The following is a 25,739-nucleotide window of genomic DNA, read 5'->3' on the forward strand; positions in this document are numbered from 1 at the left end:
GAAATTGCAGACTTAATTATTACAGAAGACCTTGACTTCATCGCCGTCACTGAGACCTGGCTACACCCAGCAGCAGGCCCCATGCTCATGCTGGCAGTCCCAGATAATTACTCTATTTTAAGACAAGACCATCCCAACTTTAGAGGAGGCGGTGTCGCCATCATCCATAAGTGCAGTCTTACCATGAGATTAGCTACTTCTATCAATACCCTCTCTTGTGAATTACTAGCAGTCAAAATACCACTCACTGACACCCAAACTCTTAACATCTATTTGATCTACCACCCGCCAGGCCCCATAGGCACCTTTGATGAAGACCTCAATTCTATTCTATCTAGCAACCTCAAAAGCACCACTCAAGCACTCACCCTAGGAGACCTCAACCTGGGCTACAATGACCCGAAAGACCATCCCGCTAGCACCATAGCTAACACTCTCTCTGAATTAGGCTTCATGCAAAGATGCACACTACCTACACACTCGAAAGGTAGAACACTTGACTGGGTGGCGGACTACAATTGCCTAGCGAATATCACAAATATCTCACCTCTAGCCTGGACTGACCACCACTTGGTATCATTCATGCTCTCCACCGACAGACCTCCACCCCCGCCTACTACTAAGGCCCTACCCACCAGAAACAAGAAAAACATGACAGCAGAAAGATTTATCCCTAATCTACTCCCCACTCTCAACACAATATGACAAGATTATAGCCACTTCACTGGACCACATTTCCCCCCTTAAACTCAGATCCAGCAAGCCGAAAACGCACCTCAATAAATGGTACACACCATTCCTCAAAAACCTAAGGCAGCAAAAAAGAAACTGTGAGGCCACCTGGAAAAAATCCCCATCAGACGCTAACAAACTCAAACTCTCCAAACTAGCTGCACATTACAAAAAATAAATCTACATGGCCAAACAAGCTTCATTTGACTCTCGTATATCCCAAGCTAAATCCAACACGAAAGAGCTCTTTTCAATCCTCAAAGAAATAGAAACCCCTATAGCACCCCTTGACACCTGCACCAAAGATAAAAGCTGGTGCACAGAAATTCAAAATGCCCTAGCAAATAAGATTGTGACTCTTCAAAATAAAATCTACAGCAAAAGAGCCTCCCTGAGCGACACACTCAACTCAAAAATTCCCGACAAGCTCATGCCCACTGATCTAGCCCGTTTCCAGTTCTCTAAAGTTAACATATTGGAAGTTGAAAATATTATCTTATCTCTGAAACCATCCAACTGTCAGGGAGATCTGTGCCCTGCACAGCTCATTAAAGATGCTGCCCGCGACCTCTCCCCTTTCATTACAAAACTGATTAATGCCGCCTTCACTACTGGTCCCATCCCTAATAATCTAAAACACTCCTGGGTACTCCCACTACTGAAATAACCTACTCTTGACCCAGCCACACCCACTAATTACCGACCCATAATGACTGTTCCCTTTCTACGAAAAATTTTGGACAAGGTTGCCTATGTACAAATACAGAAGCACCTGGAAGAACATAACCTCCTAGGATCTAGACAATCTGGGTTCCGCCCCCAACACAGGACCAAAACCGCCCTCATTGACTTGAAAGCACAGATCGATTCGCTCAGTGACAATGGGCAAGCCGCCCCACTCCTTCTCCTTGACCTATCGGCCGCTTTCGATTTGGTCGATCACTTGGTCATATGCTCACACCTCTACTCTTCAGCTCACTTTTCCATGGAGGCCATCACCTGAATCACATCCTTCCTTAATGGCAGGACTATGAGGGTCTTCTCACCCACTGCTGCTGCAGACCCCGTACCCATTACTTGCAGCATTCCTCAGGGCTCCTGTGTCTCCCCCACACTATACAACATATTTACCAAGCCCCTTTTCGATGATTTGGATCATCTCAGTATCACCTAGACTAACTATGCAGATGATACCCAGATCCTCCTTCCGCTTTCTGGAGATTATGGAAAGGATTTGGCCTTGCTAAATAACATCATCATCCAGGCATGGATGGCCACTCATGGACTATGCCTGAATGATGATAAAACAGAACTTATCATCTTAGGTACTACACTCAGTATAAAGAAACTAGGCATGGCCTACAATTCCTTCATGATTGACGGAAACAACATCAAAGTCGGACAGGAGGTCAAAACATTGGGTTTCTATCTGGACTCCAACTTTTCCCTTAAAAGACAAGTGAGCTCGCTTGCATCTTCCATGGCTTATACGTGCAAATTAATCCGCGTAGCTAAACACTTCCTGTCGGACTATAGCTGCTTGACACTCGCCAGAGCCCTCATTTTGTCTCGCCTCGACTACTGCAATGCCCTTTACCTGGGATCCACCAAGGCCACCACCAGTAAATTGCAAACCCTTCAGAACAATGCTCTCAGAGCAGCCCAGGGCATCTCCAGAAGATAACACATCACAAAATTCAGCCAACAGAACAACTGGCTCTCCACTAGAGATAAAATTCTATTAGAAACGGCATCACTTACACACAAGTCCCTTAGCAATGCCGCCCCAATTTACCTGATCAACAGATTCCACTGACAGTCCTCACTAAGACCCACTAGAACTGCATACAAAAACTGTTTATCTGTTCCCCATTACAAACGGGCCACCATAGGGGGCAACAGCTTCCCTGTAAAAGCTGCCAAGCTGTGGAATTCCATGCCCCCAAACCTTAGAGAAGACCTGCCCTATCAGAACTTCCGCTCTCTGGCAGTCTCCTGGCTGAAATTGGAGTCCCACTAGGACAACAAAGTGCCTAGCACTACCTGCACAAACTGTAACCATGTGTGCCTTTTTGCGTACCTGTATATAATGGCCTTTGGCCTCTACTGATTTGTATATAACACTGGTGTACCTTATTCTTGTATTATTCATACTCTGTATACTGTAAATAAGCTTCGGAAATTCTTGTAAATGCTGCGCCCTGATACACCCTCGGTACACTCGCGCATTATAAATAATAAAACAAACAAACAAACTCACCACAATGAATCAGTTGGCTGCCTCCATGACCACCAGTTTGACTTCAGAGCAGCCAGAGGTACGGAAACTGCTCTCCTAAACACCTGTGACGACTTGCTCTCTAATCTCGACTCCTGCTCTCCCTCTGTACTCATCCTCCTGAATCTGTCCTCTGCCTTCGACATAGTCAATCACTTCACCCTCTTAAAACGCCTCTGTGACACCCTGGGCATCACAGACCGGGCACTGGCTTAGTTGACCTCGTTCCTTTCGAGTAGGCCCTCTTCTCTCTACCTCACTCTCTGCCTGCAGCGTTCCACAGGGCTCTATCCTCTCACCGTGGCTTTGTAACATTTACCTTGCCCCTCATTTCCAGTGGTATGCCGATGACACACATCTTTCGTTTAAGCTGCCCTCCTCTACGTCCTCTCCTTCTCTCATTCCCAATTGCCTGACTGCTATTCAGGCTTGGTGCGCTGCCAATGATCTCTGTCTTAATGCCAGTAAGACCGAGATCCTTCTCATTGTAACTCCTGCCTCTTCCTTCCCTCCTAATCTCCGGCCGCCCTCCTTGGGCACCCTCCCCCATCCTCTTGTGAGGCAAAAAACTTGTGAGTCATCAATTCAAGACCCACTGCATCATACACAAGGCTTTCTGGGGCCTGAGACTACACTATATCTAACTCTCTCTCCCCCTAAAGACCTCCCTGCTAGTGTCCTTCGGTTGTCTAGCTCTAACTCTCTGCAGATCAGATGCTTCGCCAAGCAGAGAGTGGGGGATAGAACTCTCTCCTCCACAGGTGTCTCCCTCTGGAATGGCTCCCTGCTCCTCTCAGACTTGAGCTGGATCTCCTTAAATTTCAGAAACTTCTCAAGACCTTTTCTCTTCTTCAGTCCCTCTCCCCCTCCCCTTGTTAATTAGCCTTCTGAATGTTGACTGGCTGCCTGGTTCCTTCAGAATCTTACAGGTTACCATGCCCCCCTTATCCAGTCTACCCCTGCGCTTGGTCTCCACTGACCCCCCTCAACATGCACTTGCCCTTCCGGACCCCCCCTGCACTAGACTGGCTGGGCCTGCACCCTTGTAGCCCTTCCAGACCCTTACCTCACACTTACCCCATGGACCTTCCTTCCCCTGCACTCTCTGCTTTCCCCTGGCTCTGTCCACCTGACCTCCCCAGGCACTTACTTTTCCTCATGGGCCCTTCTGCCCTGACCAGCACTTCCCCCCCATCTCCTCTCCCCTCCCCTGACCGTCTCTTACTGTACTTGCATGATCCGAACGTCACAAGGCCTAGTAGGATCGTTTTTGTTTGTCCCCCCTACTCCCCACACTCTTGTCTTGTAGCGCCTCGCAACACATTGGGTATTTATAATGCGCCTGTACACAATGTATAAATATCTAGCTGATGTCTACGTTTTAGCGGGGATGGTGTATAGAAGATGGGGGACTATTGAGTACAGTAGTACCTTTGAGGGAGGAGAGCCTTACCTGATCTGGTGAAAAAGATTTTACAACACTGTTTCTCCCAATAGAGCATTGGCCCCAAAGCTGGTATCCCTGCTTTTAATGCTTGCAAAAAGTAGAAGGTTTGGTTCATGATATCCCAGGGACATGCTTCTGGAAGGCCACATAAAACTATGTGGCACTCGCAGAGTGTATTTAATTTTTTATTTATTTAATTGTTTTTTATAACGCGCTAAATACAACACCTGAGTTCGGTTTCTAAGCGCGGATCCGGGATTTGAACCTCTGTTGCTCTGCATGGTCTTGTTCCCAAGACCAGGGCATTGCCCCGGTGCTATCCTTCATTCACAGTTAGCGTGTAGGTTAGGAGGAGATAATTTCTGACAGGCATAAGAATCCAATTTGGGATGGAAAAGCTACCATCGGCAGGCAGTTATTATGGTGGCACCTATCCACATATCAGAATCTCACAGTTTTGATCTCCAGTACGGCCAGCTCAACCTTTCATCCACCCGAATCAGGATGAAAGGAGCTCTGTTGGGAAATAGCAACACCTTTTCATATTTGGCGGTCAAGCACCAAGAGACAATTCACTTTGTCACAATTGCTGGACTGCCGTTGGGCTGTGCATGGCTGGGGACACAGATCACTGTTCAGTATCTGCCTCTGATTAAAGCTGTTGTCCATCAAAACGAGGTACTCTTGCTAATAATAATGTATTTCTAGAAGGGGAATCTGGCTTGGTTTTAATCAATGTAGCTGAAGCCCTTTGAAGTCAAACCTAACACATTCACCTTGATTCCTTTAAAGTTTTGGTCTTCTCCAGACAGCAGCATCCTGCTGAGCAAAGTAACTTCCAAATTGCTGACCGACTGGGGAAAAGTGTGCTGGGCTCAACACAATAGGCATTCACAGGAAGATAGGTTACATTTTCTACAGTTCGAGTCCCATTTATTTAAAGCTGTGTTAAGCATACATGTCAGCCCATCCCGCTAAAGTCAACTGAGTGGACTCAAATCTCTCATCCTTTGTACTAGTGGACTAGTTTGTGATCATACTTGTTTTCGGTGCAAATTCAAATGACATAATATACACCCAAAAGCATATTTCTGCCTGCTTTTTGGTTTATTTATGGAAACTAGTTCTAGTTAACTTGAAGGAGGTCATTTTAAAATACATGCAAATTGAATGCAGGGGCCGGCAACGTTAGCTCTTCAGGTTTTGTTGTGTCCCTTACACACAATTTTCAACTTTTGCAAAACAGAGTTCAAAAGAGTAAAAAAGAGGCGGCATTGCCTTTTTATTTACTTGTATGTTTTGTCTTGTAAAAAAAAAAAGTATATGACGCCTGCAAATGATGCATTGCAGATGGTGTGGTTACGAATGGATTCTTATGGAATCCGCCTGCTGTAGCAAGTGCTAATTTAAAGTGGATATCATAGGAATTCATTAGTTTTACGTGTGCATGAAAATAGCATGCAGGCGTAAACACTGTGGTCTTCCAAGGCAGAGAAAGAAAGCACAACAGAGGGGACGAAAATGGGCTGGAGCGCCAAATGAAGGCACAAAGGCAATACGCCTTGCTTTTACACTATCGTTTTGTGTTCTAGACAGTCAGTTTTAAAATAACTTCGACATTTTTCTTAACATTTTAAGTGGGGGCAATCACTGGATGGTGTTTCCTCAGTGTGCTTCTGAGCAGGAATAAGCCCAGATGGAGTATGATCCGTAGAGGTGGCTAATGGGTTGCGCGATAAATGTTTCAACAGCCTTTCTAAATCCAAGATCACTCATGATAGACCTTAAGTAGTGAGGCAGGGGCTTCTGAGGAGGGTGCTAGGGCTGGGAAAAAACAGGTACGAGGTCAAAAGAATGTTCAGCCTTCTATTTGAGGGGTAAGCGAGGAACACACGGGAAATCATAAAGTTCTACTTCAGTCCCATGGAATGGACTGTCTTTCATCGTTGTTCAGTAAAATGTAAATTGTCATTTTGCTCAGTTCGTGCTAAAAAAGAACATGTTTACAAATACATTGCATATAAACAACTGAGTAAACAATGTGTCTGCTTTTGTCTCCCTGTCTCAGGTATGGTACCTAAAAATGAAAGTGACAGAGATCAAGCAAATCTATGGACTCTGTATCGCCTGACAGACTTGAGCCAACAGAAAGGTGGATACCCTGGTGAACATGCAGCAAGCCCTGTCAATCAACAACCATGGGGTCAGGATCCCCAACAGAAATACATGCCACAAATGATGCAACCGATGCAGCAGATGCAGCAGATGCAGCAGATGCAACAGATGCAACAGATGCAACAGCAGATGCAACAGCAGATGCAGCGACCCAACTATATGGACCCACAGCACTGTCAACAGAACGCAAGAGTAATTAACTCTCCAGCATACATGCTTTCAGATGACGCAAAGAGGCGGATGCCGGCTCCACCGTACATTTTAGTTGGGTCGAATGTTCAAGAAGCACATGACTGGAAAGCTATCCCTGGACATGCTGTACTGTCCAAAAATGAACTTGCCCCACAGAGAAGATATGCAGCAATACCAGTGCCTGTTGCCATGACCCCAGACAATTGCTCCCAACGAATGGTATCTCCAGGCTCTGCGAGTCCAGGACAAGACATGAATTCTCCGGGAAATCCAGTGTATTATTCAGTGGCAGTTCCAATGGATGAAAATCAGAGAATGGCTGCCTCCCAGTCCTACACTCATGTTGGTCCAGACAACAGAGCCCCACCTGTGACTTCATACTGTAGCAATCAAGGTCCTTCACTGGCAGTAGCGGCCGCAGCATCAAGGAGACCATCAGTTTCTGCGATGTGTGAACAGCGTAATCTCGCAAATGCGCGTCCAGGTATGTTTCTTAGAGCTCAGTTTCTTCTGGCAGTCGCGGCAACTGCGTCAACGCGACCATCATCAGTTATTGATTTGTATGAACAGCGAAGGCTTTCGAATTCATTTTGAAGTATGCCACATATGAAATAGAGCTGGAGCATTAAACTGACTCTGGAGCAAACTAGAAGAGCATGGTCATCTTCAGTCAGATCTGGTTATGTTTAAAAGAATTGACTGTGTTCGAAATATGGTGTGAACCCATGTCAGAGGTCACCCTAATATTGATGTTTATATATTGTTCAAAACGTGTTTTTTATATTCAAGTACGTACATACTTGACTGTACTTCCATAACTGTAAATCTCTTACCGCATGGGCTGCTTCAGGCAATCCCTTTTTGTACTTTTGGTGTACCCAGGAGAGAGCCAGAAAATCGATTCAACTACTAAAAGGCACAACACATTGAGGCCCCACATACTCATTGCAACTAGTTGCGCGATAACATCCACACTGTTAATGGCACACAGCTTTGTATAAAATTAATGATTGTTTCAGTTGTTTATGAAGAGGACCCACTAGTTACTGGAGTCAGGAAAGTGGTCTAAAAAGAAGAAATCCCACCTGCAGGATCAACAGGCACAATGGCGCATACTATAAATCGATAAAATGAAAAATGCATTACTCTGAAAGAAAAATAAAAAGATTTCTTAATATAAAATGTAAGTATAATAGCTATTAGTGGCTCCATCCTATTCTCAAACAATTTAATTGTTTCTCTTTAAATTTCAAAAGAGAAAATAAATCTTGGTTTTTCAAACAGGAACGAAAATTGAAGCTGCTGCACCTTTAATGGCTGCCAGAGGTTCAAATAGCAATCACATCCTTGCGTCCATGCATTTCAGGGTTGTTGCCCCTCCTACAGGATGGCTAAGGGTGTCCTCTACTAGAATCCCTTTCTGAAGTGCTTTTTTAAGTGCAAGAACACTGAACGTGAAGAAGCAATGTGTAACCTCCCTCCAATCATACCCTTATACTCTTTCCTTGTTAGGTTCCATTTTGTCCAAATCACCATTTTTAAGTTTGCATGCTTTTTCTTTTAAACTTACCTAGTCACATGTTTTCAAATATTGTGACCTATCACCAAGAAGCTTTATCTTGCGTTCAATGGTTGCCAACTTTCTGCCAACCGTTAAAAGTCATTTTTCATTTTGTCGATTTATAGTGTAGCCTTATAACCACATAGACCTCATGTGGGGTTGCTCTTTTTTTCATCCCTTATACTCTATGACACTATGGATATTCCTACTACTATGAATGGTGATGGCATCATGAAGTAAGACACAAACAACATACTTAAAGTTAAAACAAAAGATATTTATTAACTTAAATGTCAGCATGGTTGAAGACCAAACTTGCCTCATGCTAAGGTGGGATTTCCCTACCTGAGTGAAACGAAGGAAAGTCTGAGTCAAAGAGTTCAAAAGTCTGTGTCCTAAACCTATCGTTGCCCTCACAACCTCAGCTAAACACTGTGCAGGGATATCAAACAAAAGAAACAGTGTTCCACTCAAAATTCTGAGCTCTCTCCAGCTCACAGCTTTCTTTCAGCTCCCCCGTCCCCAAGCACAAGACAATTCCATGAAACAGGCTCAAAGTTTACTTTTCTCCAGTTCAAGGTGTTGTAGTTCAAAATCACTTCTTGGGGTTCTCTCCGCTTAAATGTCTCTGAGGCTTTTCCCCAGAAAAGTCTTAACAAAACTCTAAGTCAACCTGACCCTCCTTCTGGCTTCCCTCACCAGTTAATTTGTAATGGTCTCAGTGGGCTGCTTCACATTGACCTTATTTTCCGCTATTCAGGGCTCACTAGTCTAGGCGCAGTTGTCATCCCACACGGCCCCCCCATAACAGGTCACGCCACCAGGATCCCTGGGTTCCTCAGCCCACACAGGTTCCTTGGCACTTGCTTCTGTGAAGCAAATCACCGTCACTTGATTACTTTTATTGATCTTTTGGCTTAATGTGTGATCATGCACTCCCCTGGCTTCTCCTTGGTAGCCTTGTGGCTCTGCCACCACGTGTCACACGCCTTGGCAAACTGTGACCTTGCCACACTGTATTGTATTGTTTATTATTTATATTGCGCACCCCACCCTAAGGTATCTGGGCGTATTGGAAGAATATGCATGTGCATGGTTACAGAATAGATAATCCATATAGTAGATACAGATAGGGGAACGTGGCATGGAATACATAAAAGAAAATTACATGCAAAGGCGTGTGGTAATAAAACAATAACACACTTAAGCATGAGGTGAGGTATATTCATACAGTGGCAAAGTAATACAGTAAAAAGGCTACAAGGGGAGGTATATACAAATGGCTGCAGGAAGGAGGTAAGGTCTAGGTGGGTGTATCTTTGGTGATCAACCAGCGTTTGGTATCTTTTCTGAATTTGTAGAAGGATTGTTCAGTGCGTTGTGTAGGGGGGAGGGAGTTCCAAAGTTGGGCAGCCAACACTGGGAAGCTACTACCTCCCGCTCTTTTAGCTTTGTATCTGCACCCTTAGCCAGCCAGTGTTGATTGTCCTGGTTGGCCTCGAGGGGTTGTATTTCACAAATCTTTCTGCCAAGTATTGGGGGGCAGCATTATTAAGGCGTTTATAGGTAAGGGAGGCAGTTTTAAACTGGATCCTTTCTTGGATAGAAAGCCAGTTGTTGTTCTGTCTAGTTGTTGAGATATGTTGCTGTCTGGGGATGCCCAATGCAGTTCTGAGGGCGTTGTTCTGCAGAGTTTGGAGTTTGTTGGTAATAGATGTGTTTGCTCCTTAATAAAGGGCATTGCAGTTGTCAATTTTAGATAAAGCTAGCACACGCACTAGGGTCATACAACTTTCCGGAGATAGAAATAGTTTGCAAGAATGGATAAGCTAGCAAGTGTAAGCGGTGCATGAGGCAGTAGCACTACCCTATCTATGAAGGCTCAGGGAGAAGACTAGGTAAAAACCCAGTGTTTTAATCTTGTTGGCCACCTTTATATCATTACCATCGATGTTGAAAGATTGATATAGGTTGCTCAATTTCTTCCTGTTGGTAGGGGAGGCTAGCAGAAGTAACTCGGTCTTCTCTTCATTCAGGCAGAGACCGTGAGTGACCATCCAAGCCTGAATGATGAGGTACATTTTATTGACAAGGGTTAGGTCTGTATCATAATCACCTGACAGAGGCAAGAGGTCATCTGCATAGTTGGTGTAGGTGATACCCAGGTCCAGATCCAGATCTTACGGAGGTTTAGTGAACACATTGTACATGTTCGGTGAAACACATGAACCTTGTGGAATACTACAGGTGATGGGGATTGGGTCAGCTACTGCAGAGGCAGAGAAGACGCTCATAGATCTGTGGTTAAGAAAATATTGGATCCATGCTGTTGCTTCTGTTGAAAAGAGAGCCGCAGTAGATAAGTGTCTACAAAGCACCTTGTGATCAACCGGATCAAAGACAGCTGACAAGTCCAGCAGGAGCAGTAGAACAGATTTCCCTTTGTCCTTCAGGTCATCGATCTGGATCTTTAGGTCGATCAGGGCAGTTTCTGTCCCATGTTGGGGCCTGAATCCCAATTGTCTGAGTCTGAGTAATGTATGGTTCTCGAGGTAAGTTTGAATTTGGTTATAAATGCCCTTGTCAATAATTTTAAGAAGAAAAGGTACCATGGTGATAGGTCGGAAATTAGTGGGGATGATAGGGTCGAGTGTAGGTTTGTTTAGTAATGGGAGTACCCATGAGTTCTTTAGATTAGTTGGGACGGTGCCTGTGTGAAATGAGGTATTGATAAGGGTAGTTATAGAAAGGGCCAGGTCTTTGGCTGTGTCTTTGATGACCGAAGCTGGACATGAGTCACCTTGGCAATTAGAAGGTTTCAGGGAGGCAATAATGTTTATTACTTCTAAGGTGGATACTGGGGTAAATTTGAATCGCTGTTGTGGATTCAGCAGGATGGGAGTAGGTTCGAACGAGGTCTGCTGGGGAATCAGCGACTGTTTTTTAGCTGCTATTTTCTTTTGGAGCAGAGAGATTTTGTTAGATAAGGCTTCTTGAATTTTGGTGCACCAGATCTTGTCGTTGATGCAAAATCAGTCGAGGGGATGGGAGATTCAAGGTCTCTTAAGATAGTAAATAATTCTCTGGAGCTTGAGCTAGCTTTTTCAATCCTGCTGTTATAAGTATCTCGTTTAGCTATCAGAATTTCTTCTTTATATTTGGTTGAGATTTTGAACAAGATGTCTTTATTGACTGGGGAAGGGTTATTTCTCCAGGACTTTTTGCATTTTCTTTTTTCGTTTCTTAGGGTCTTTCAGCTCCGGGCTGAACCATGAGGTGAGATGTGCCTTAGGTTTGCTCTTGCGCTTTTTTAAAGGGGCAATTTTGTCTAGCGACCTAGTCAAAGTTTTGTTGTAAAGGTCCACCAAATCTGATGGGTCGGAAGAGGCAGAGGGGGGCTCAAGTAGAGGCTGGAGTAGAGATAGAGGCTTGTATACAGTAATGTACTTTTTGTTTCTGGTGGGCATGGATGGGGCAATGAGGTGGTCAGTATTGGGAGGGATGCTATCTTGAAGTTTAAATGAGAGGAGGGTGTGGTCCGTCCAAGCTTGAGGCTCAATAGAGGTAACGGTTGTATTGCAGTTAATGTCTGCTATCCAATCAAGGATCCAACCTTTGTTATGGGTGTGGAGAAGGACTCTTGAGTGAGGCAAAGCTCCACTAATGTGTTGGCAATGGGTATAGCCCGGATGTTGGTTGGGTCATTGAAACCTAGATTAAGGTCACCTAGTACAAGGATTTGAGAGTTGGGTTTCGTGTTGGTGGACAAGAGTGCATTCATTCATTCCTCAAAGGAGTCCAGAAGTCCGGGAGTTCTGTAAATGAGATGCATTGTTATGGTTCTGGAGTTTGTGAGGGGAGTTTTGCAGTCACTAGCTTGCAGGACTTGGTAGGGGTGTGTGAGGCAATTCTCCGTCCCAGTGTGCTTTTGGCTATGAATGCCACCCCACCTCCTCTAGCTGAGTCTCTTGTCTGTTCTAAGGACCGTATAATTATTTGGGGTCGCTAGAAGGAGGGATGGTCCAGCTGCTACATGTAACCATGTCTCGGTTATGGCGGGGAAGTCCAGATTCTTATTTAGGATGAGGTCAGCAATGTCCACTGCATAGGCGACTAGGGACCTGGCATTGATCAGGCCACCTAGGATGGTATTATGGTTGTTATTATGGGCAGGAAGTAAGGGTGTGGGCGTGGCTGGTCTGGTCTTCTTCAGGTGTTTAGGTTTTGTCTTGGATGAGAGCAGAGGAGCTTCGTTTGTGGGCAATGGGAAAGAGGGTATTTTGTAGGATTTACCAAGTCTGTTGCCAAGCGTTGTGTTTCAGAGCACAGAGGGGCATGGATGACTGAGTATTGGTGCAGTGCAGGTCTTGGAAAGAAGGCTACGGGTGTTAGTAGGGCTGGGTATGTCTAGTGGTAGGTCCTGATTTACCAATGTGTAGTTGTTTGTGGCAGTTACTGTGGGCAGTATGTGGGTTCTAGTCAGAGGATTGGTATACAATGGTTTCAAGGGTGGCAAGAAGGAGGTCGGTTTGATCAGAGTTGTTGGGTTCAGGGGTGGCAGAAAGTAGGTAGGCGTGATATGGTTCTCGAGGTTAGGGTGTTTGGCCATGGTTGTGTGTCTCCTGGGCGTGTCAGGGTGTAGGTTGATGTTAGTAGGTAAGGGTGGGGGTAGGATGATGCTCCTACTAGTGAGGGAGATCAAGGTGAGGATGCACGCCAAGGATAGGTTTCCGGTGGGGGCATGCATAGTCGTGGGTAGCAACAGAGAGATCAGATGCTGTTGGACTGCGGAAGGCGTCAGAGAGTCTGGTAGACGCTTCAGCAGGGTTTACTGAGATAGGTCGCACCTAGGTAATATTGGTGATACAATTTATCAGTAGGCATAAATCAGTGCCATTAGAGCGCTTGCCTGTGTGCCCAGTGAGGCCAATATAAGCAATAGCAGGGATCAACAATATACAATATACATTTTAGTGCTGTTTAAAAGATATACATTTAGGTAACATTTAACACGGAAATATATTGGTGATGGACAGATAAGTGGTCAGTATGAGGATGGCATTGGCGCTTACAGGTAACCAAAGGTGGTAGGCAATGCAAGGTCAAGGTAATGGCTGAGTGATAACATGGGCGGCAAAGTGAATATGCATTTTAGTAGCATTTCGAATAATACATTTGGCATAGGATGGAGAGCGGGCATGTAATAACAATAACACTTGTTATTGAATTAACATATTAGGCTATGCCAATACAGTGACATAAGCTGAGTGATGACCTGGTAGGCGTCGGGTTGCAGGCAAGTGAATACAAAAGAGCTGCAGTAGTAACGCATTCGGCATAAGTTCTGGTCGTTTGCACAGATTAATGAGTACCAATGATAGCAGGGTCAGTGATGGCCCTTACAAGGTAGGCCGTCTGTCGAAGCCGCAGAGGGGGTGCACTTGTAATTGATTGGTGGGGCCAAGTAATATAAGGCAGGCTATTATAATAGCATTCACAGTTGCGGTGGGCTAGGCACAGATTCACTCTGTTAAAGTTCACTGTTTGGCTTCCTCCAGCCTTAAGTGTACTTGACTTGAAAGTTTGAGTTAAATCGTGGTGCAACATATGTTCAATATTGTTTACAGTTTGTTGTTCAATGTGCACTTATGTTGCCTAAATGTAAGATCTCATTCAGTTCGTTATTTAATATGCACTTTTTTTCTTCAAGGTTAAATTTCCATTCAACTCAGTATTCAACATGCATTTCTTTGTGTCAAAGTTAAGTTTTCATTTAGTTTGGTATTCAATAAGCATGTATTCGCTTTAAAGTTAAGTTTCCCTTTTGTTTGATATTCAATACATGGACCACTGTTCACTTGCAGTCCTTCAGGAGTGCCCTGGTGCTTAAACGTCCTCCTGACACTCACCAGCGCTTTACACGTCTTTCCCGGTGGTTCTCGTGACTTTTTCTTGACTCCCAGGCCCCACTCGCCTGCCGTGTTCTGGCTCTGTCTGCGGTCCCACCGTGCTGCCTCCTCATGGGGTCTCCTGCTGCTCTTCCAGACAATGGTCTCCCTGTTGCTTCCCCTGCGGCTCTCTCACTTTCTGAGCTGGTCTCTTTTTATACACCTGCAGCCCCTTGAGACGCTGCAGGTGTGCATGCCTCATTAGCCCTGCTTGACCATAATTAAAGGTACATGCCTGACCCTCACTGATCCTTGCAGTCATCTTCCTCGTCCCAGTACCAAAGTGGTGAAAAGGTGTAATCTTCATCACTCTAAGTGTCCTCTTCTTCGTCCAAGTACTGTAGAGTGTCCCATGTGGGAAAATGAGGGGAGCTGGCTTATAATAGTCCAGAAAGGTTGGGGAAGAGTTAGGGCAGTCGTCAATAGGGAAAGAGGCCTCATCTATCTTATTTGTAACCCTTTTCCCTTTTACCCTATTTGTGGTGCTTCTAAATTGACGATATCTCCTATAATTTTCTTGTTCAATGGGATGGACAACAATATCCCACCACTGCCTCTGGGATAGAGGGTTCTTTCCATAGGGGAAATGCGGAATACCACATCTCTCCTGAGAACATCTCATTCCCAATCCCCAAAGACTCTGCACTCAGGTGATCCTACCTCGCTTCTCCACCCCCAGGGTCAGGATACAAAAGCGATGGCCTTTCCCTGACCACTTGCGCAGAAGATCCAAGGGGAGGCGATATGAAAACACCCTCAGGTTTTGCACAGAATGTGGAACTTGCTGTAATATGGTGCCAGTTGACACCTTGCGAGCTTGCATTGGTGCTTGTTCTCTTTCCAAGAAGTTCTTTCCGCTACCCTCTACCATGGCAGGTGAACTAAACATATTCCTATGTCTACCATAACCCCATTCAGAATTTTCAGAAATTGTATGAATGATATGAAAATGTAAATGCTGTAATTGTGCATGCACAGCCCACTGTGCGACTGCCTCCACTCATATTCTCTGCTCTCCTAAACGCCAATAGCACTTTTTTATTTGCCATCGCGAGATAAGTACTGAACCTGCCTTATTTTTTGCACATTTCTTTAAACTAAGACCCAGCCTTTTTGTGCTGGGGAATTGCTTTGCTTGTCTTTCAGCAAAGCCCCCCCACCCCCCACCACCATTGAGGGCAATTAAATATGCTGCATTTTACTAGACTCTGTCTTCAATCTGTGTGCAGTCTGCAGGAATTTTCAGTAGCTGATACTCCCAGGTTTTGCCTCCAGAAAAGAGCCATAAGGTCAGTCCCCATTGGTCCTGTGTAGAACTCATGTAATAACTTCTTGAACCCACATTCAAAAGATGTGCTTCAAAGGACTGGGTCTGCGTTAGACCACAGACTGACACAAGCCAGCAGAAGGTAGACATATGGGAAAAGGGCCAGGTAGCTGCTGTGGTTGACAAAAGGCTGCAATGCTACATGCCTAAGAGCACAGCTTTCCCAAGCCATTCAGCGGGGCGAAGAACGTGGTTCACAAGCTTACATGGGTTGTAGTAGTTCTTGCACAGTGAAAATTACTGTTGAAAGGCCGGAAATCTTTTTGTGTGGAAAAGTGCACTCAATCTTATCCCAAAACGGAGTCAAAAGAGCACTGGGTACCAGACCAATTGACAGAACATGACATGGTAAAACCATTCCGGGAGAAAAGGTTGTAGAGGTTTCAGGTGTGTTCTTCCTGCTTTAGATGGTGTACAGGCAAATCATTTAAAGTGGCCTCCTCTACCTCTCATTCAAAAAGATTCAGGAGATCTGTGAGGCTGGGAAGGTTCTTTTAGTCTCTTAATCACAATAGATGAAATGAAAGGACAAGAAAAAAAATAACAGGCCAATATGCTCCCAAATTCCTTCGGTAGTAAGTTTGTGCTCCCCTTTGCCCAGTGCCACATGCAGTGCACTGCAGACATTTTATTACTCATCGATCAGCACTTCATCATAAGAGTAGCTCTTTACCACTTTCAAAATGGAATCTTTTGACATTGTAGAGGTTTTGAACACAATAGTAACACAAGACTCAGAGTTTTTTTTAAAAACTATTACTAGAACAATGTCCCTAAATATCCCTCTCAGCAATGATGTTTCAAAAGCTTCCTTTTATAGATTCACAGATTGGCAAATCCCCAATGTATACTTTTTCTGAAACGGATCTAGAATCAAAAGTCATTGTGAGTCAATATATTTGCAGAATTAATGGCAGAGGCTGCTCTGCCTTTCTACACTCATCCTACCAGCCTTAAAGAAATCCATGGATGTTTCATTTGAATCTCTTCTATCCCGTCTTGTTTTGCAATCACATCAAATATGCACTGTTTAGTACGTTGTTTGACATTGCTACTGGATCTAGGGTTCTTCCACCCTATCTTTGTAGCGCAGTGAAAAAGGGGGAGGGATACACAAGATTCTGATAATGCTAGCAGCTCCCTTTTTAACTGCCACAATCAGTGATAACTCTCCAAGAGCACATTTATCTTGGGCTTGTTTTAACCTGTTCACAGAAAAGCTGATGGCTGCATTAATGCAGTCTCGAAACAAAATGGATCCCTTATGGAGGATGCCTTTTGTTGGTCCACCTTCATCGGCTCCTTCAATCAGGTCTATGCAGGTATCCTCTGTTTCCCCCACCTCGTCCTGTCCCTCCAAACACTGAGTACTTTGGACCAAGAAAGCATTCAAGACTCAGATGGAGGTCTGTGATAACGCTAAAGGTCAAAGGCTCCTGAAGCTGTTGACAAATGAGAAGTGGTAGAGGCTATTTCACTGAGAAGAAATGGATAATACTAAACAGAGAACGAGTGGCTATGATTGATTGGAAAAATACACCAAAATGAGTTATTGAGTGCTGCTCAGTATTGTGTTGGGGAAGACATCAGAGAAATGCACTTAGATACTGCTAGAAAGCATAAAAGTGCTAGGCATGAGCCAGACTGAAACGTGTTTCTCTACAGGTCTTTATTAGGATATTTTATAAAGACAACCCAAAGCAATTGAATCTAGGACAAAGAATGTGGCTAAAAAAATCTAAACATAGTCAGGATGGTCCGTAAGGGTCTCTCTGGAAAGTTAAAGGAAAGTCTAAACAACATTTATTTTTGTTATTTGTATTATTGTGTTTCAGTTTTCTTACAAACTTTTAACACATTTAATACAGTACATCCCTTCCATGTGGATTTTGAGTTCTCAGCGGAGTATTTACTCTGGTGCTAAAAATGCACAAACTATTCCCATTGTCTCTCTTGATTTTGTTGTTTTCCACGTCATGTGTCTGTAGCATTTTTTCCAGCTATGGCCTTCATTAGTTTGTCTAGGAAGTTCATTCCTGCACAAGTCAGTCCTTTCTTTTCCCCCTGATGAATAGTGACCACCATTCTTCCGCTGATGATGTACTTGCTCTCCTCACATATTTTTCCAAGAATAGTGTTGTTATTTCTGTTAGAGTCTGACATTCCGTCACAAGATGTTTACTGTTTCCGAGTCTTCTCGGTTACTGCAGAACCTACATTCCCCCTTGTTGACACCTCTCTTTCCTGCTGTCCACAGATATTCATTGTTCTTATAGATTTTAGGTCTGATTTGCAGTAGCTGATCTCGATGGTGTCTACTTGGAAATTGCTGAAGATATTTTGGGATGGTATTTCTCTTTCTATGCTCTTGGGCTGCATTTTGTATGCATTTGTACTTCCTTTTTGCTCTTGTGTGTTGATCCAGTCAGCTCTTTGACTCCATCAGGATTCACAATCAATGGGCCTCATTTCACGGAAGGCGGTAGGGGGTTAACAGGGCCGGTAGAGCTGCCGGCCCCATTAACCCCCTACCACCTCATTACGAGTTCTCCTTACGGGACCCGCTAAGGATGCCTGGTTTTATCAGGCGTCCTTAGCGGGTCCCGCGAGCAGACCAGGATGAAAATAACGACTAACGGGCCCGTTGTTTGCATCCTCCCCATTCCCATCGAGCCCTATGGCGGCTCCAATGGGAATGGGGATATACAGGGTCTGGGTTCCTGGAATGCGGAAATACTGGGCCCTCCAAGGTCAGAATGGCCCGGTATTTCCCCATTCCAGGAACCCGGACCCGGTACCCGGAATGGGGGTAGCCATACCGCAAATAGCGGCATGGCTACCTCAAGGGTCGTAGTGATCCCCAATGTCTCCAATGATGAGTCTATGTGCTCCAACTGTTTTCTGCAATTCTCTTTCCAGTGTGATAACAGTACTGCACCTTTTCCAGTTCACTCTGGTTTCAGGAATTTGTAGGCTATCGCTGGGTTCTCCTCAGCAATCTTTCTACGCAAGCTTAGTGATTTCCACAATATAATTGATTGCAGTGATTGAAATACTCTTATGGCTGCAATTGGAATACTATTTGAAGTTTCAATGTTTTCTTCCAGAACTTGCTTTCTAATTTGGCCCGTATTTTCCACTGCAAATGAAGTATTCCTTCTCCTTCATAAGTTCGACTGGGTACAACTTTTTGCAGATAGAAAGTTTGTAGTGGTACCAAGGTAAAATTCCCATACCGTGAATGTATATAGAACCTTGTGCTGCCAATGTTGTTACCCTTTGCTCCAGTTGCGCTTGCCAGAATTTTTCTACCGATATGTTGTACAGGATTCCCAGGTATCTTATCCACAGTTTTTAGATCTTTTCCATCGAAACTGTCTGCGATTACTTGTCTTTCTGTTCCCAATAATCAACACTCTTGATTAATTGCTGTTTATTACTAGATTGTTGTCTTCCATGTATTTTAGTATTTTATTCAGACAATGCTGTAGCCCAAGCTGGGTCTGATCTATCACAACTAAGTTGCCTCTGTAGAGTGCTGCTGATAACTTGTAGTTGCTAAGGATTGGTGGTAGGAGCTTGATGTTTCTCGTGGCTTCAGGTAGATCTGGCAAGTATAGTTTGAATAGCTTTGCAGCAAGTGGGCAACCTTGTTTAACACCTCTTTTTGTTTCTATTGGGTCCGATAGTACTCCCTCTTTGTTCAGTCGTACTTTCAGGGTTGTGTTCTTGTGAAATGCTTTCATTATTTCTAGTAAGTCTTCAGGGCAATTCCATTTGCACAGTTTTTCCCATAGTTTTTGTCTGTTTACCCCAACTAAAGCTTGTTTCAGGTCGATGAACGCGAGAAATACATTTCCTTTCGCTCGTATTGCTTCCAATTTCAGTAGCGACAGTATGAATACATTCAACTTAGTCTCAGTGTTTTCAGTAAACCCTCTTTGCCTTGGGTCAATTATGTGAGCTTCTTCTGCCCAATGTATCAATCTTGTTTGTGGACCCGATGCTAGAATGTTCCCGGTTACGTCCAGCAGGGCTATTGGCCTGTATTGGCTGGATCCTCTCTCTACCCTTTTTTGAAGATGGGCACAATTATTCCTGTCATCCACAATGTTGGACTTTTTTTGTTCTCATGATGTTTGTGTACAGTTTCTCCAGGAATCACGCCCATGCCTGTGGATTTTGTTTTAGAATTGCATTTGTTATACCATCTGGCCCTGCTGCCGCTGAGTTTTTTTCTTTCCTTATTATTTTTATATCACTTTCTGTGAGTCCCAGGTTCCAAGTGTTTTCGTTTTTCTTGCTCTGTTGCGATAGATTCAATTTTGTCTGCTCCAAATACTTTTGAGAAGTAATCGATCCAACTTGTTTCTGATACTCCATTGCTCAGCCAACTTTGTTGATTCTGCACCACGCTGTTGATGATGGTCCATGTTTCTTTCGATGTCTTGTTCTTCATGGCCTTTATCATGGCTTTGCCTTGCTCTTGTTCACATTTCTTTTTAAATCCAATCACCCAGTTTTTGTATTGCTGTTTTCTTAGTCTGACTCCTTTTTCTAGCTCTCCTTTAGTTAGGCCTGTATGGTCTCTTTTCCAGTGTCTTGGCTCTCTTCGCAGTGCCTTTCTCATTTCCACTACTGTTTTACTATATGTATGTTTTGGTTGCAAGAAGGTCTGTTTCAGGCCTGTTTTCACTGCGCGATATTCTGTCAGTAGTGGCTCGTATGAACTATCACTCGCTCCATTTTCCATTAGTTCAAGATATTTGCTCGTGATCACCTCTATGTCACCAGCTTTAATTTTCAGTCGGTTACACCCCTAGTTGATTTCTAGCCTTGAGGCTGCCATGCCTTTTCACATGTCCAATCTCTAGTTATCCACGTCAGCTTTAGTGGTCTATGGTCACTACTTTGTCCATCTAGCACTTCCAAACTACTCTTCACTTTCTGTAGGTAACTTCTTGAGATGTAGATGTAGTCAAGTGTTGAAGCTTATGTCCCATTGGTCATGTCTTTTTCACTGGTGTGCCCCCCGCGGTGTGCCCATTGAGCAGATGGAGGTTATGAGACTTCATGAATCTTGACCACTGTTCTTCGTTTGAAACTGTCCTGTCCGTCGAGTCTTCCTATTGTGGCTTTGTTTGGGCGTTCCATGTTGGTCCAAGCATTTGATATTCAAATCGCCACAAATCAGGACCAACTTTTTCTCCTACACCACTTATAAAGTCAGTTGTCATTATATTTACTGCATTCCAATAAAGATTTATGATCAGGTTGTCTGAGATCATTTACTCCATGTCTGTTGGGTTTCAATATGGACTATTGTATGTAATGATTTGCATTTCCTGTACTGAACAGTCTCAGTTTACAATCATGTTTGATCATCGTCAGTAGTCTTGCATAAAGTCTTCCATTGGGTCCTTTTTCTGCTGGATTTATCCAGGTCTGGTATCCTTCACATACTGGCGGTGTACATAGCTAGGTCTCCTGTAGGCAGAATATCTCAACTCCTTACAGGTTCTCTGCTGATTGATTAAACAGGTGCTTAAATCCTCTTCTGTTCTAGGAGATCAATGTGCATGTCTGGTTTCCTTTGATGTTTCCTTGCTATTTTATTGGTTTGGCTAATGCTTCAGCTCATTTCCTTTGGTCGTCTCATCTTGTCCTTTTCTTGTGTTTTTTTGTTGTTGAAAAATGTTACTTTTATTGCTGCATGCCCTTCGTCTTTAGTTTCTACGACGTGTTGTTGTTTGTCTCTTAACATCTTGTCTCTTTGTTGCCACTGTTGTCTGTCTTGGTTTGATTTCCTCCTTGTACCCTTACATCAAATCCTAGGGGGAGAAACCCGTTAGTTTCCTTTAGCAAAAGATCTTTTACCTTAGTGGATTTTATATGAAGGACTACCCAGTCCACTCTCTGTTCATCTACATATTCCACTATTGCTATATCGTCCGAGGTAATATATTGCAGTGTTGGTACTGCATGTATTAAGTGTATTACATTTGCGTGATTTAAGTTTACCTCGTTTCGTTCTCTGAATATGTTTTCCAGTACCAGTTTCAAGTGACCTGTTTTTCTTGGCTCAACTCTTTTATCCTGAGTTTGCTGGCTATTTCTCTTGTCACTACTTGTTCTTGGTTTCTTTGGGTTCCAATCGCTGTGTGTTGTTTCTTTTTTCCCAGCTGCTTGTGTCCATTTCTCTTGTATCCTCTCTATCATTAGTTTTCCTTTTTTGAGATAGCGTTAGAAATGGACATGTTACCTTTGAGCCCACTGAGTAGTTAATTTCCCTTTGTTCAGTATTTCGCCCACTGGTTTCCTTTCTTTTCTGTAATTGATGTTACATTTTTTTGGTATTGTGTTTGTACTGAGGTGACGATCCTCCCAGCGAATCTTCATAGTACGAGGTGGTGTCAATCAAATCAGTTTCAATCATGTTGTTCTTAGTTTCTATTTCTTAGTTTATTGAAGCCTCAGATGTTTCAAGTTGTTCTACTGTGGCAAATGATGGAATATTTGCCCTCAGTTTTCTCATGACCGCCTCTGTACTCCCGTCTCTCTTTTGTTTCTCGCAGTGGTGTTGAGACGTTCCTTATGAAGACACGTGAGCCAGTAGCCTTCGATTTGGAATTTCTTGTCATGTTTTTCATCTTCTTCCCTGTTTGGTTTTTCTCCTGAAACGTAGTTTTATTGTTTTATTATTCTCCTCCTTGTTCCATCATCTTTCTGATCTCTTCTGGGCTCGTTATTGGGTTTATTTGGAATACGGGATAGATGGCTTCATTTTGGGTTGACTTTCCTTGTGTTCCCCCATCTGGGATCATCATGGTGCCTTTCGTCTGTCTCTGTTGACATTGCTCTTGACATACACAGGGGGAGTTTTCATCATCTCGTATTTCCAATCTTTCCACTTTTGGAGTTTTTTCTCCTATTACATTTTTTCTTGATGTCAATGGTATGTCTTTTTTTGGTTTTGTTGTCTTTTTTGGGTTACAGCTTCTTACTTGCTCTTCAGATCTTACAGTGATAGATAGGTCTGTCTTTGTGTCAGATTGTTGTTTCTTATTTAAGTTGCCATCATCTGTTACTCGTGCCTTCCCTTTTGTTAATTCTTGTTTACTATTACTTGCACCCCGATCTCTGTCTTGCTTGTTTACCTGGTTTCTTATCCATTTCGCTGTGTCCAACAGAGCTATCATCATTGTCGATTTGTCTCCTTGTTCTCCACTTGCCAAATTGCATAATCTCCTCTGCCATGCCGCAGGATTCTCTACTTCACAATTTAGTCTTTCTTGTACTTTTAAGGTGAACGTCTCCAGGTAAATTAATTTGGAATGTACCATTGGAAGTAAGGTTGTTTTGTCTTTTATGCTCTCATTCATCGCTTCGTATAGCTTTGTAGACAGAGCCATCGAAATTGTCATTGCAGCCATTCGTTGTTATGAATTTGTACCCCTGCTTCTATTAAGAGGTGCTTGCTGTCGGTTTTAAGATTCGTTTTCTCCTCTATATTCCTGCTCTTTTGTTTCCTCTGGGTATTTATCACCTCCCTCGTGTTTCTGCTTCTTTCTTGGCTGTCCAAAGTCTCCTCATCATTCTGTGTTCCAGTTACTTTCTGCTCTTTTCTGGGCGTGAGGATTATTTCAATGTTATCGCTGTTGTTAATAGTGTTGTCAGTAATTTCACATCGTCTATTCAAACTTCCAGTTGTACATTTTTGACGTTCCTCTTGATGTTCCATTGTGTCCTGTGTACCCTTCCAGTCATCTATTCTCTGCTTTGTTGTTGTTGCTGTGAGGGTTTGTAGTGGTTGATCTTCTTCAATCTGAACATCACTCTGCACATACTTTGTTTTTCCGTGCCCCTGTTTTTTCCTGTGGGCTAGCCTCTTGTCTACATATGCACTGCCTTCTGTGTTGGTTGATTCCGCATATACTGTTGTTTTTGATCCAGCTCCAAATTGCATTACTTCAATGAATGTAGTATGTAATTCATATTATTTTCGCTCTTCTGCGAATGATAACTCACAACATTTTTGTCGCCATTCTTTGCAACGTGCATGTGAGGCAGGCACTGGTGTTGACATTTGTAGAGCTGACATCCTTCTCGTTGCTCCTCGATTGAATATGTACATTGTCACTTGTAACGTCACTGTATGTGACGTTACAAGTGGCGTTGGGAGTGTCAATTTCACCTCTGCCTCTTGTTCTACTTCTTTATTTTTGTCTTGTCCTGTTGCACCAATTGCAAGCTGTCTTCACATTCTGATCTCAGCATGATTCGTTCTCTGCCTTGTTTTAATTTGATGCCAGGGCCATTGAGATAACTCACACTAGTCACATTCCGGCTTCTGGACATGGGATCAGGGTAACTTTCGTCTCCTTGTACCCTTTCATCTCTATGCGTTTGTAGTGGTTGTGAGTCCTGTGCCTCATTCATCATTACTATTGCTTGCGTATTGTCCTGAATTCTGTCTGTTTTGTCTGTTTTGCCAATGTACGTGTCATGGCTCTCATCATCTCCTTGGATTTTATCATCAAGGGTATTAGTGTTCTTAATGTTCATATCATTAATTCTCCTCCCTTGCTCTGTTGTTAATTCCATTGTCTGCATTCGGATCCATTCTTGGGCTGATTTCCCAACTGTTCCCTGTACCCTATGCTCTTTAATACTGTTACTCTGCTATGTGTCTGTGTTTTCACTGGCTTCCTCTGGCTTTCCGTAGGCAAGAACTTATTGTTCAGCCTTGAGCAGCTTGGCGTCCGTGATGTCAGCAATATTTACACTCGTGTTCTGTCTATTCTCGTCCTCGGCTCCCCCGTCTGGCGAGCAACCGCTGTCCTTATTTACTTTCATTTCAAGTGTAAAGCATATTTTGCCTATTTCACTCATCGGCATAATCGTTGGAGTCTCAGGAGCTATGGAAGCTTGCGGCAGATGGAGGGCATTGGCAACAATGTTGCACTGCTCTATTGATCCTTCCAACATCCACTGCTTTAAACTGGTGTTAGGTCTCACACCGCTTTGTTCCCCGAATGCCGGCATCTGCTTCCTGCTTTTCGTGTCCCGTGAGTGACTGGGACTCACGCGCGACACTATGCGCTGTGAAAGGGTTTTTAAAGCCAAACCTACTTTGTTAAAGGTGTAGCCACCAACTTCTCTGCACGTCTCAGCTCACTGCTCCTCCAACACTCTGACTAGGAGAGACTGGAACTCAAGCCTGGCGCTACGTGCTGTCAAAGGGTTTTTGAAGCCAAACCCACATTGCTAAAGGTGTAGCCACCAACTTCTCTGCATGTCTCAGCTCTCAGCTCAAGGCTCCTCCAACACTCTGACTGGGAGGGACTGGGACTCAAGCATGGGACTCACATGCAGCACTACGCGCTGTGAAAGGGTTTTTGAAGCCAAACCCCATTATGTTAAAGGTGTAGCCACCAACTTCTCTGCACGTCTGAGCTCTCAGCTCACGGCTCCTCCAACACTCTGACTGGTAGAGACTGGGACTCAAGCACGGGACTCACATTTATTTTATTTCTAGTTCGGGCCGGATCATGTTCCATCCTGGTGGATTTCTATAATAAAAAGGTGACGTTTGTGCTGAGCATCCCAAATAAACCATAAAGAATTCTAGGAAGAATCTCGTGCAGTCTTGCATTTTTTCAGTCCGTAAACAGGTTTCTAGTATTTGTAGCCTCTCTGGAGATGTTTTTGGGCAGGTAAGGGATGGCAGGGAGGCCACCTCCTTCGAAGTTTCAAGTGCACCAGAGCCTGATGGCTATTTTTTAGTGAGAGCACACTATATGTGGCCTTAAACTAAAGCCTATGGCCATAGAAAGACAGGAGGCCATGTTGAGGTCTTTTCAAGGTCCTCTCTAGGTCATTCTCACTTCCCCACTCAGGGTCCTAGCTCTGAGTGCCCAACCTAAACCTTTTCTCCCCCTCGACCGCCCATCACAAGCTTGTGTCTAGGGGATCTTCTCTTATTTTTCCCCCTCTTTCTCTCTGTTCATGTGCTTCTACTGAACTCCTTCATGGTTTGACTTGGCTCATTCTGACCCCCATTCCAGTCTTCCCATTGT

The 25,739-nt window shown here is 43.9% G+C and overlaps 1 protein-coding gene across 1 annotated transcript in view; it reads left to right on the forward strand.

Annotated features, from left to right (window-relative positions):
* The window catches only part of CABYR (calcium binding tyrosine phosphorylation regulated), a 610,964-nt gene that overhangs the window by 515,361 nt on the left and 69,864 nt on the right, over positions 1-25,739 (forward strand). Inside the window, exon 5 of the mRNA XM_069620914.1 lies at positions 6,526-7,308. Within this exon, the coding sequence (XP_069477015.1) occupies positions 6,526-7,308 (783 nt within the window). The remainder of the gene's footprint in view (positions 1-6,525; positions 7,309-25,739) is intronic.

This window comes from Ambystoma mexicanum, chromosome 5q (assembly GCF_040938575.1).
Source record: "Ambystoma mexicanum isolate Mex_15411 chromosome 5q, UKY_AmexF1_1, whole genome shotgun sequence".
In the NCBI taxonomy this organism is placed as follows: Eukaryota; Metazoa; Chordata; class Amphibia; order Caudata; family Ambystomatidae; genus Ambystoma; species Ambystoma mexicanum.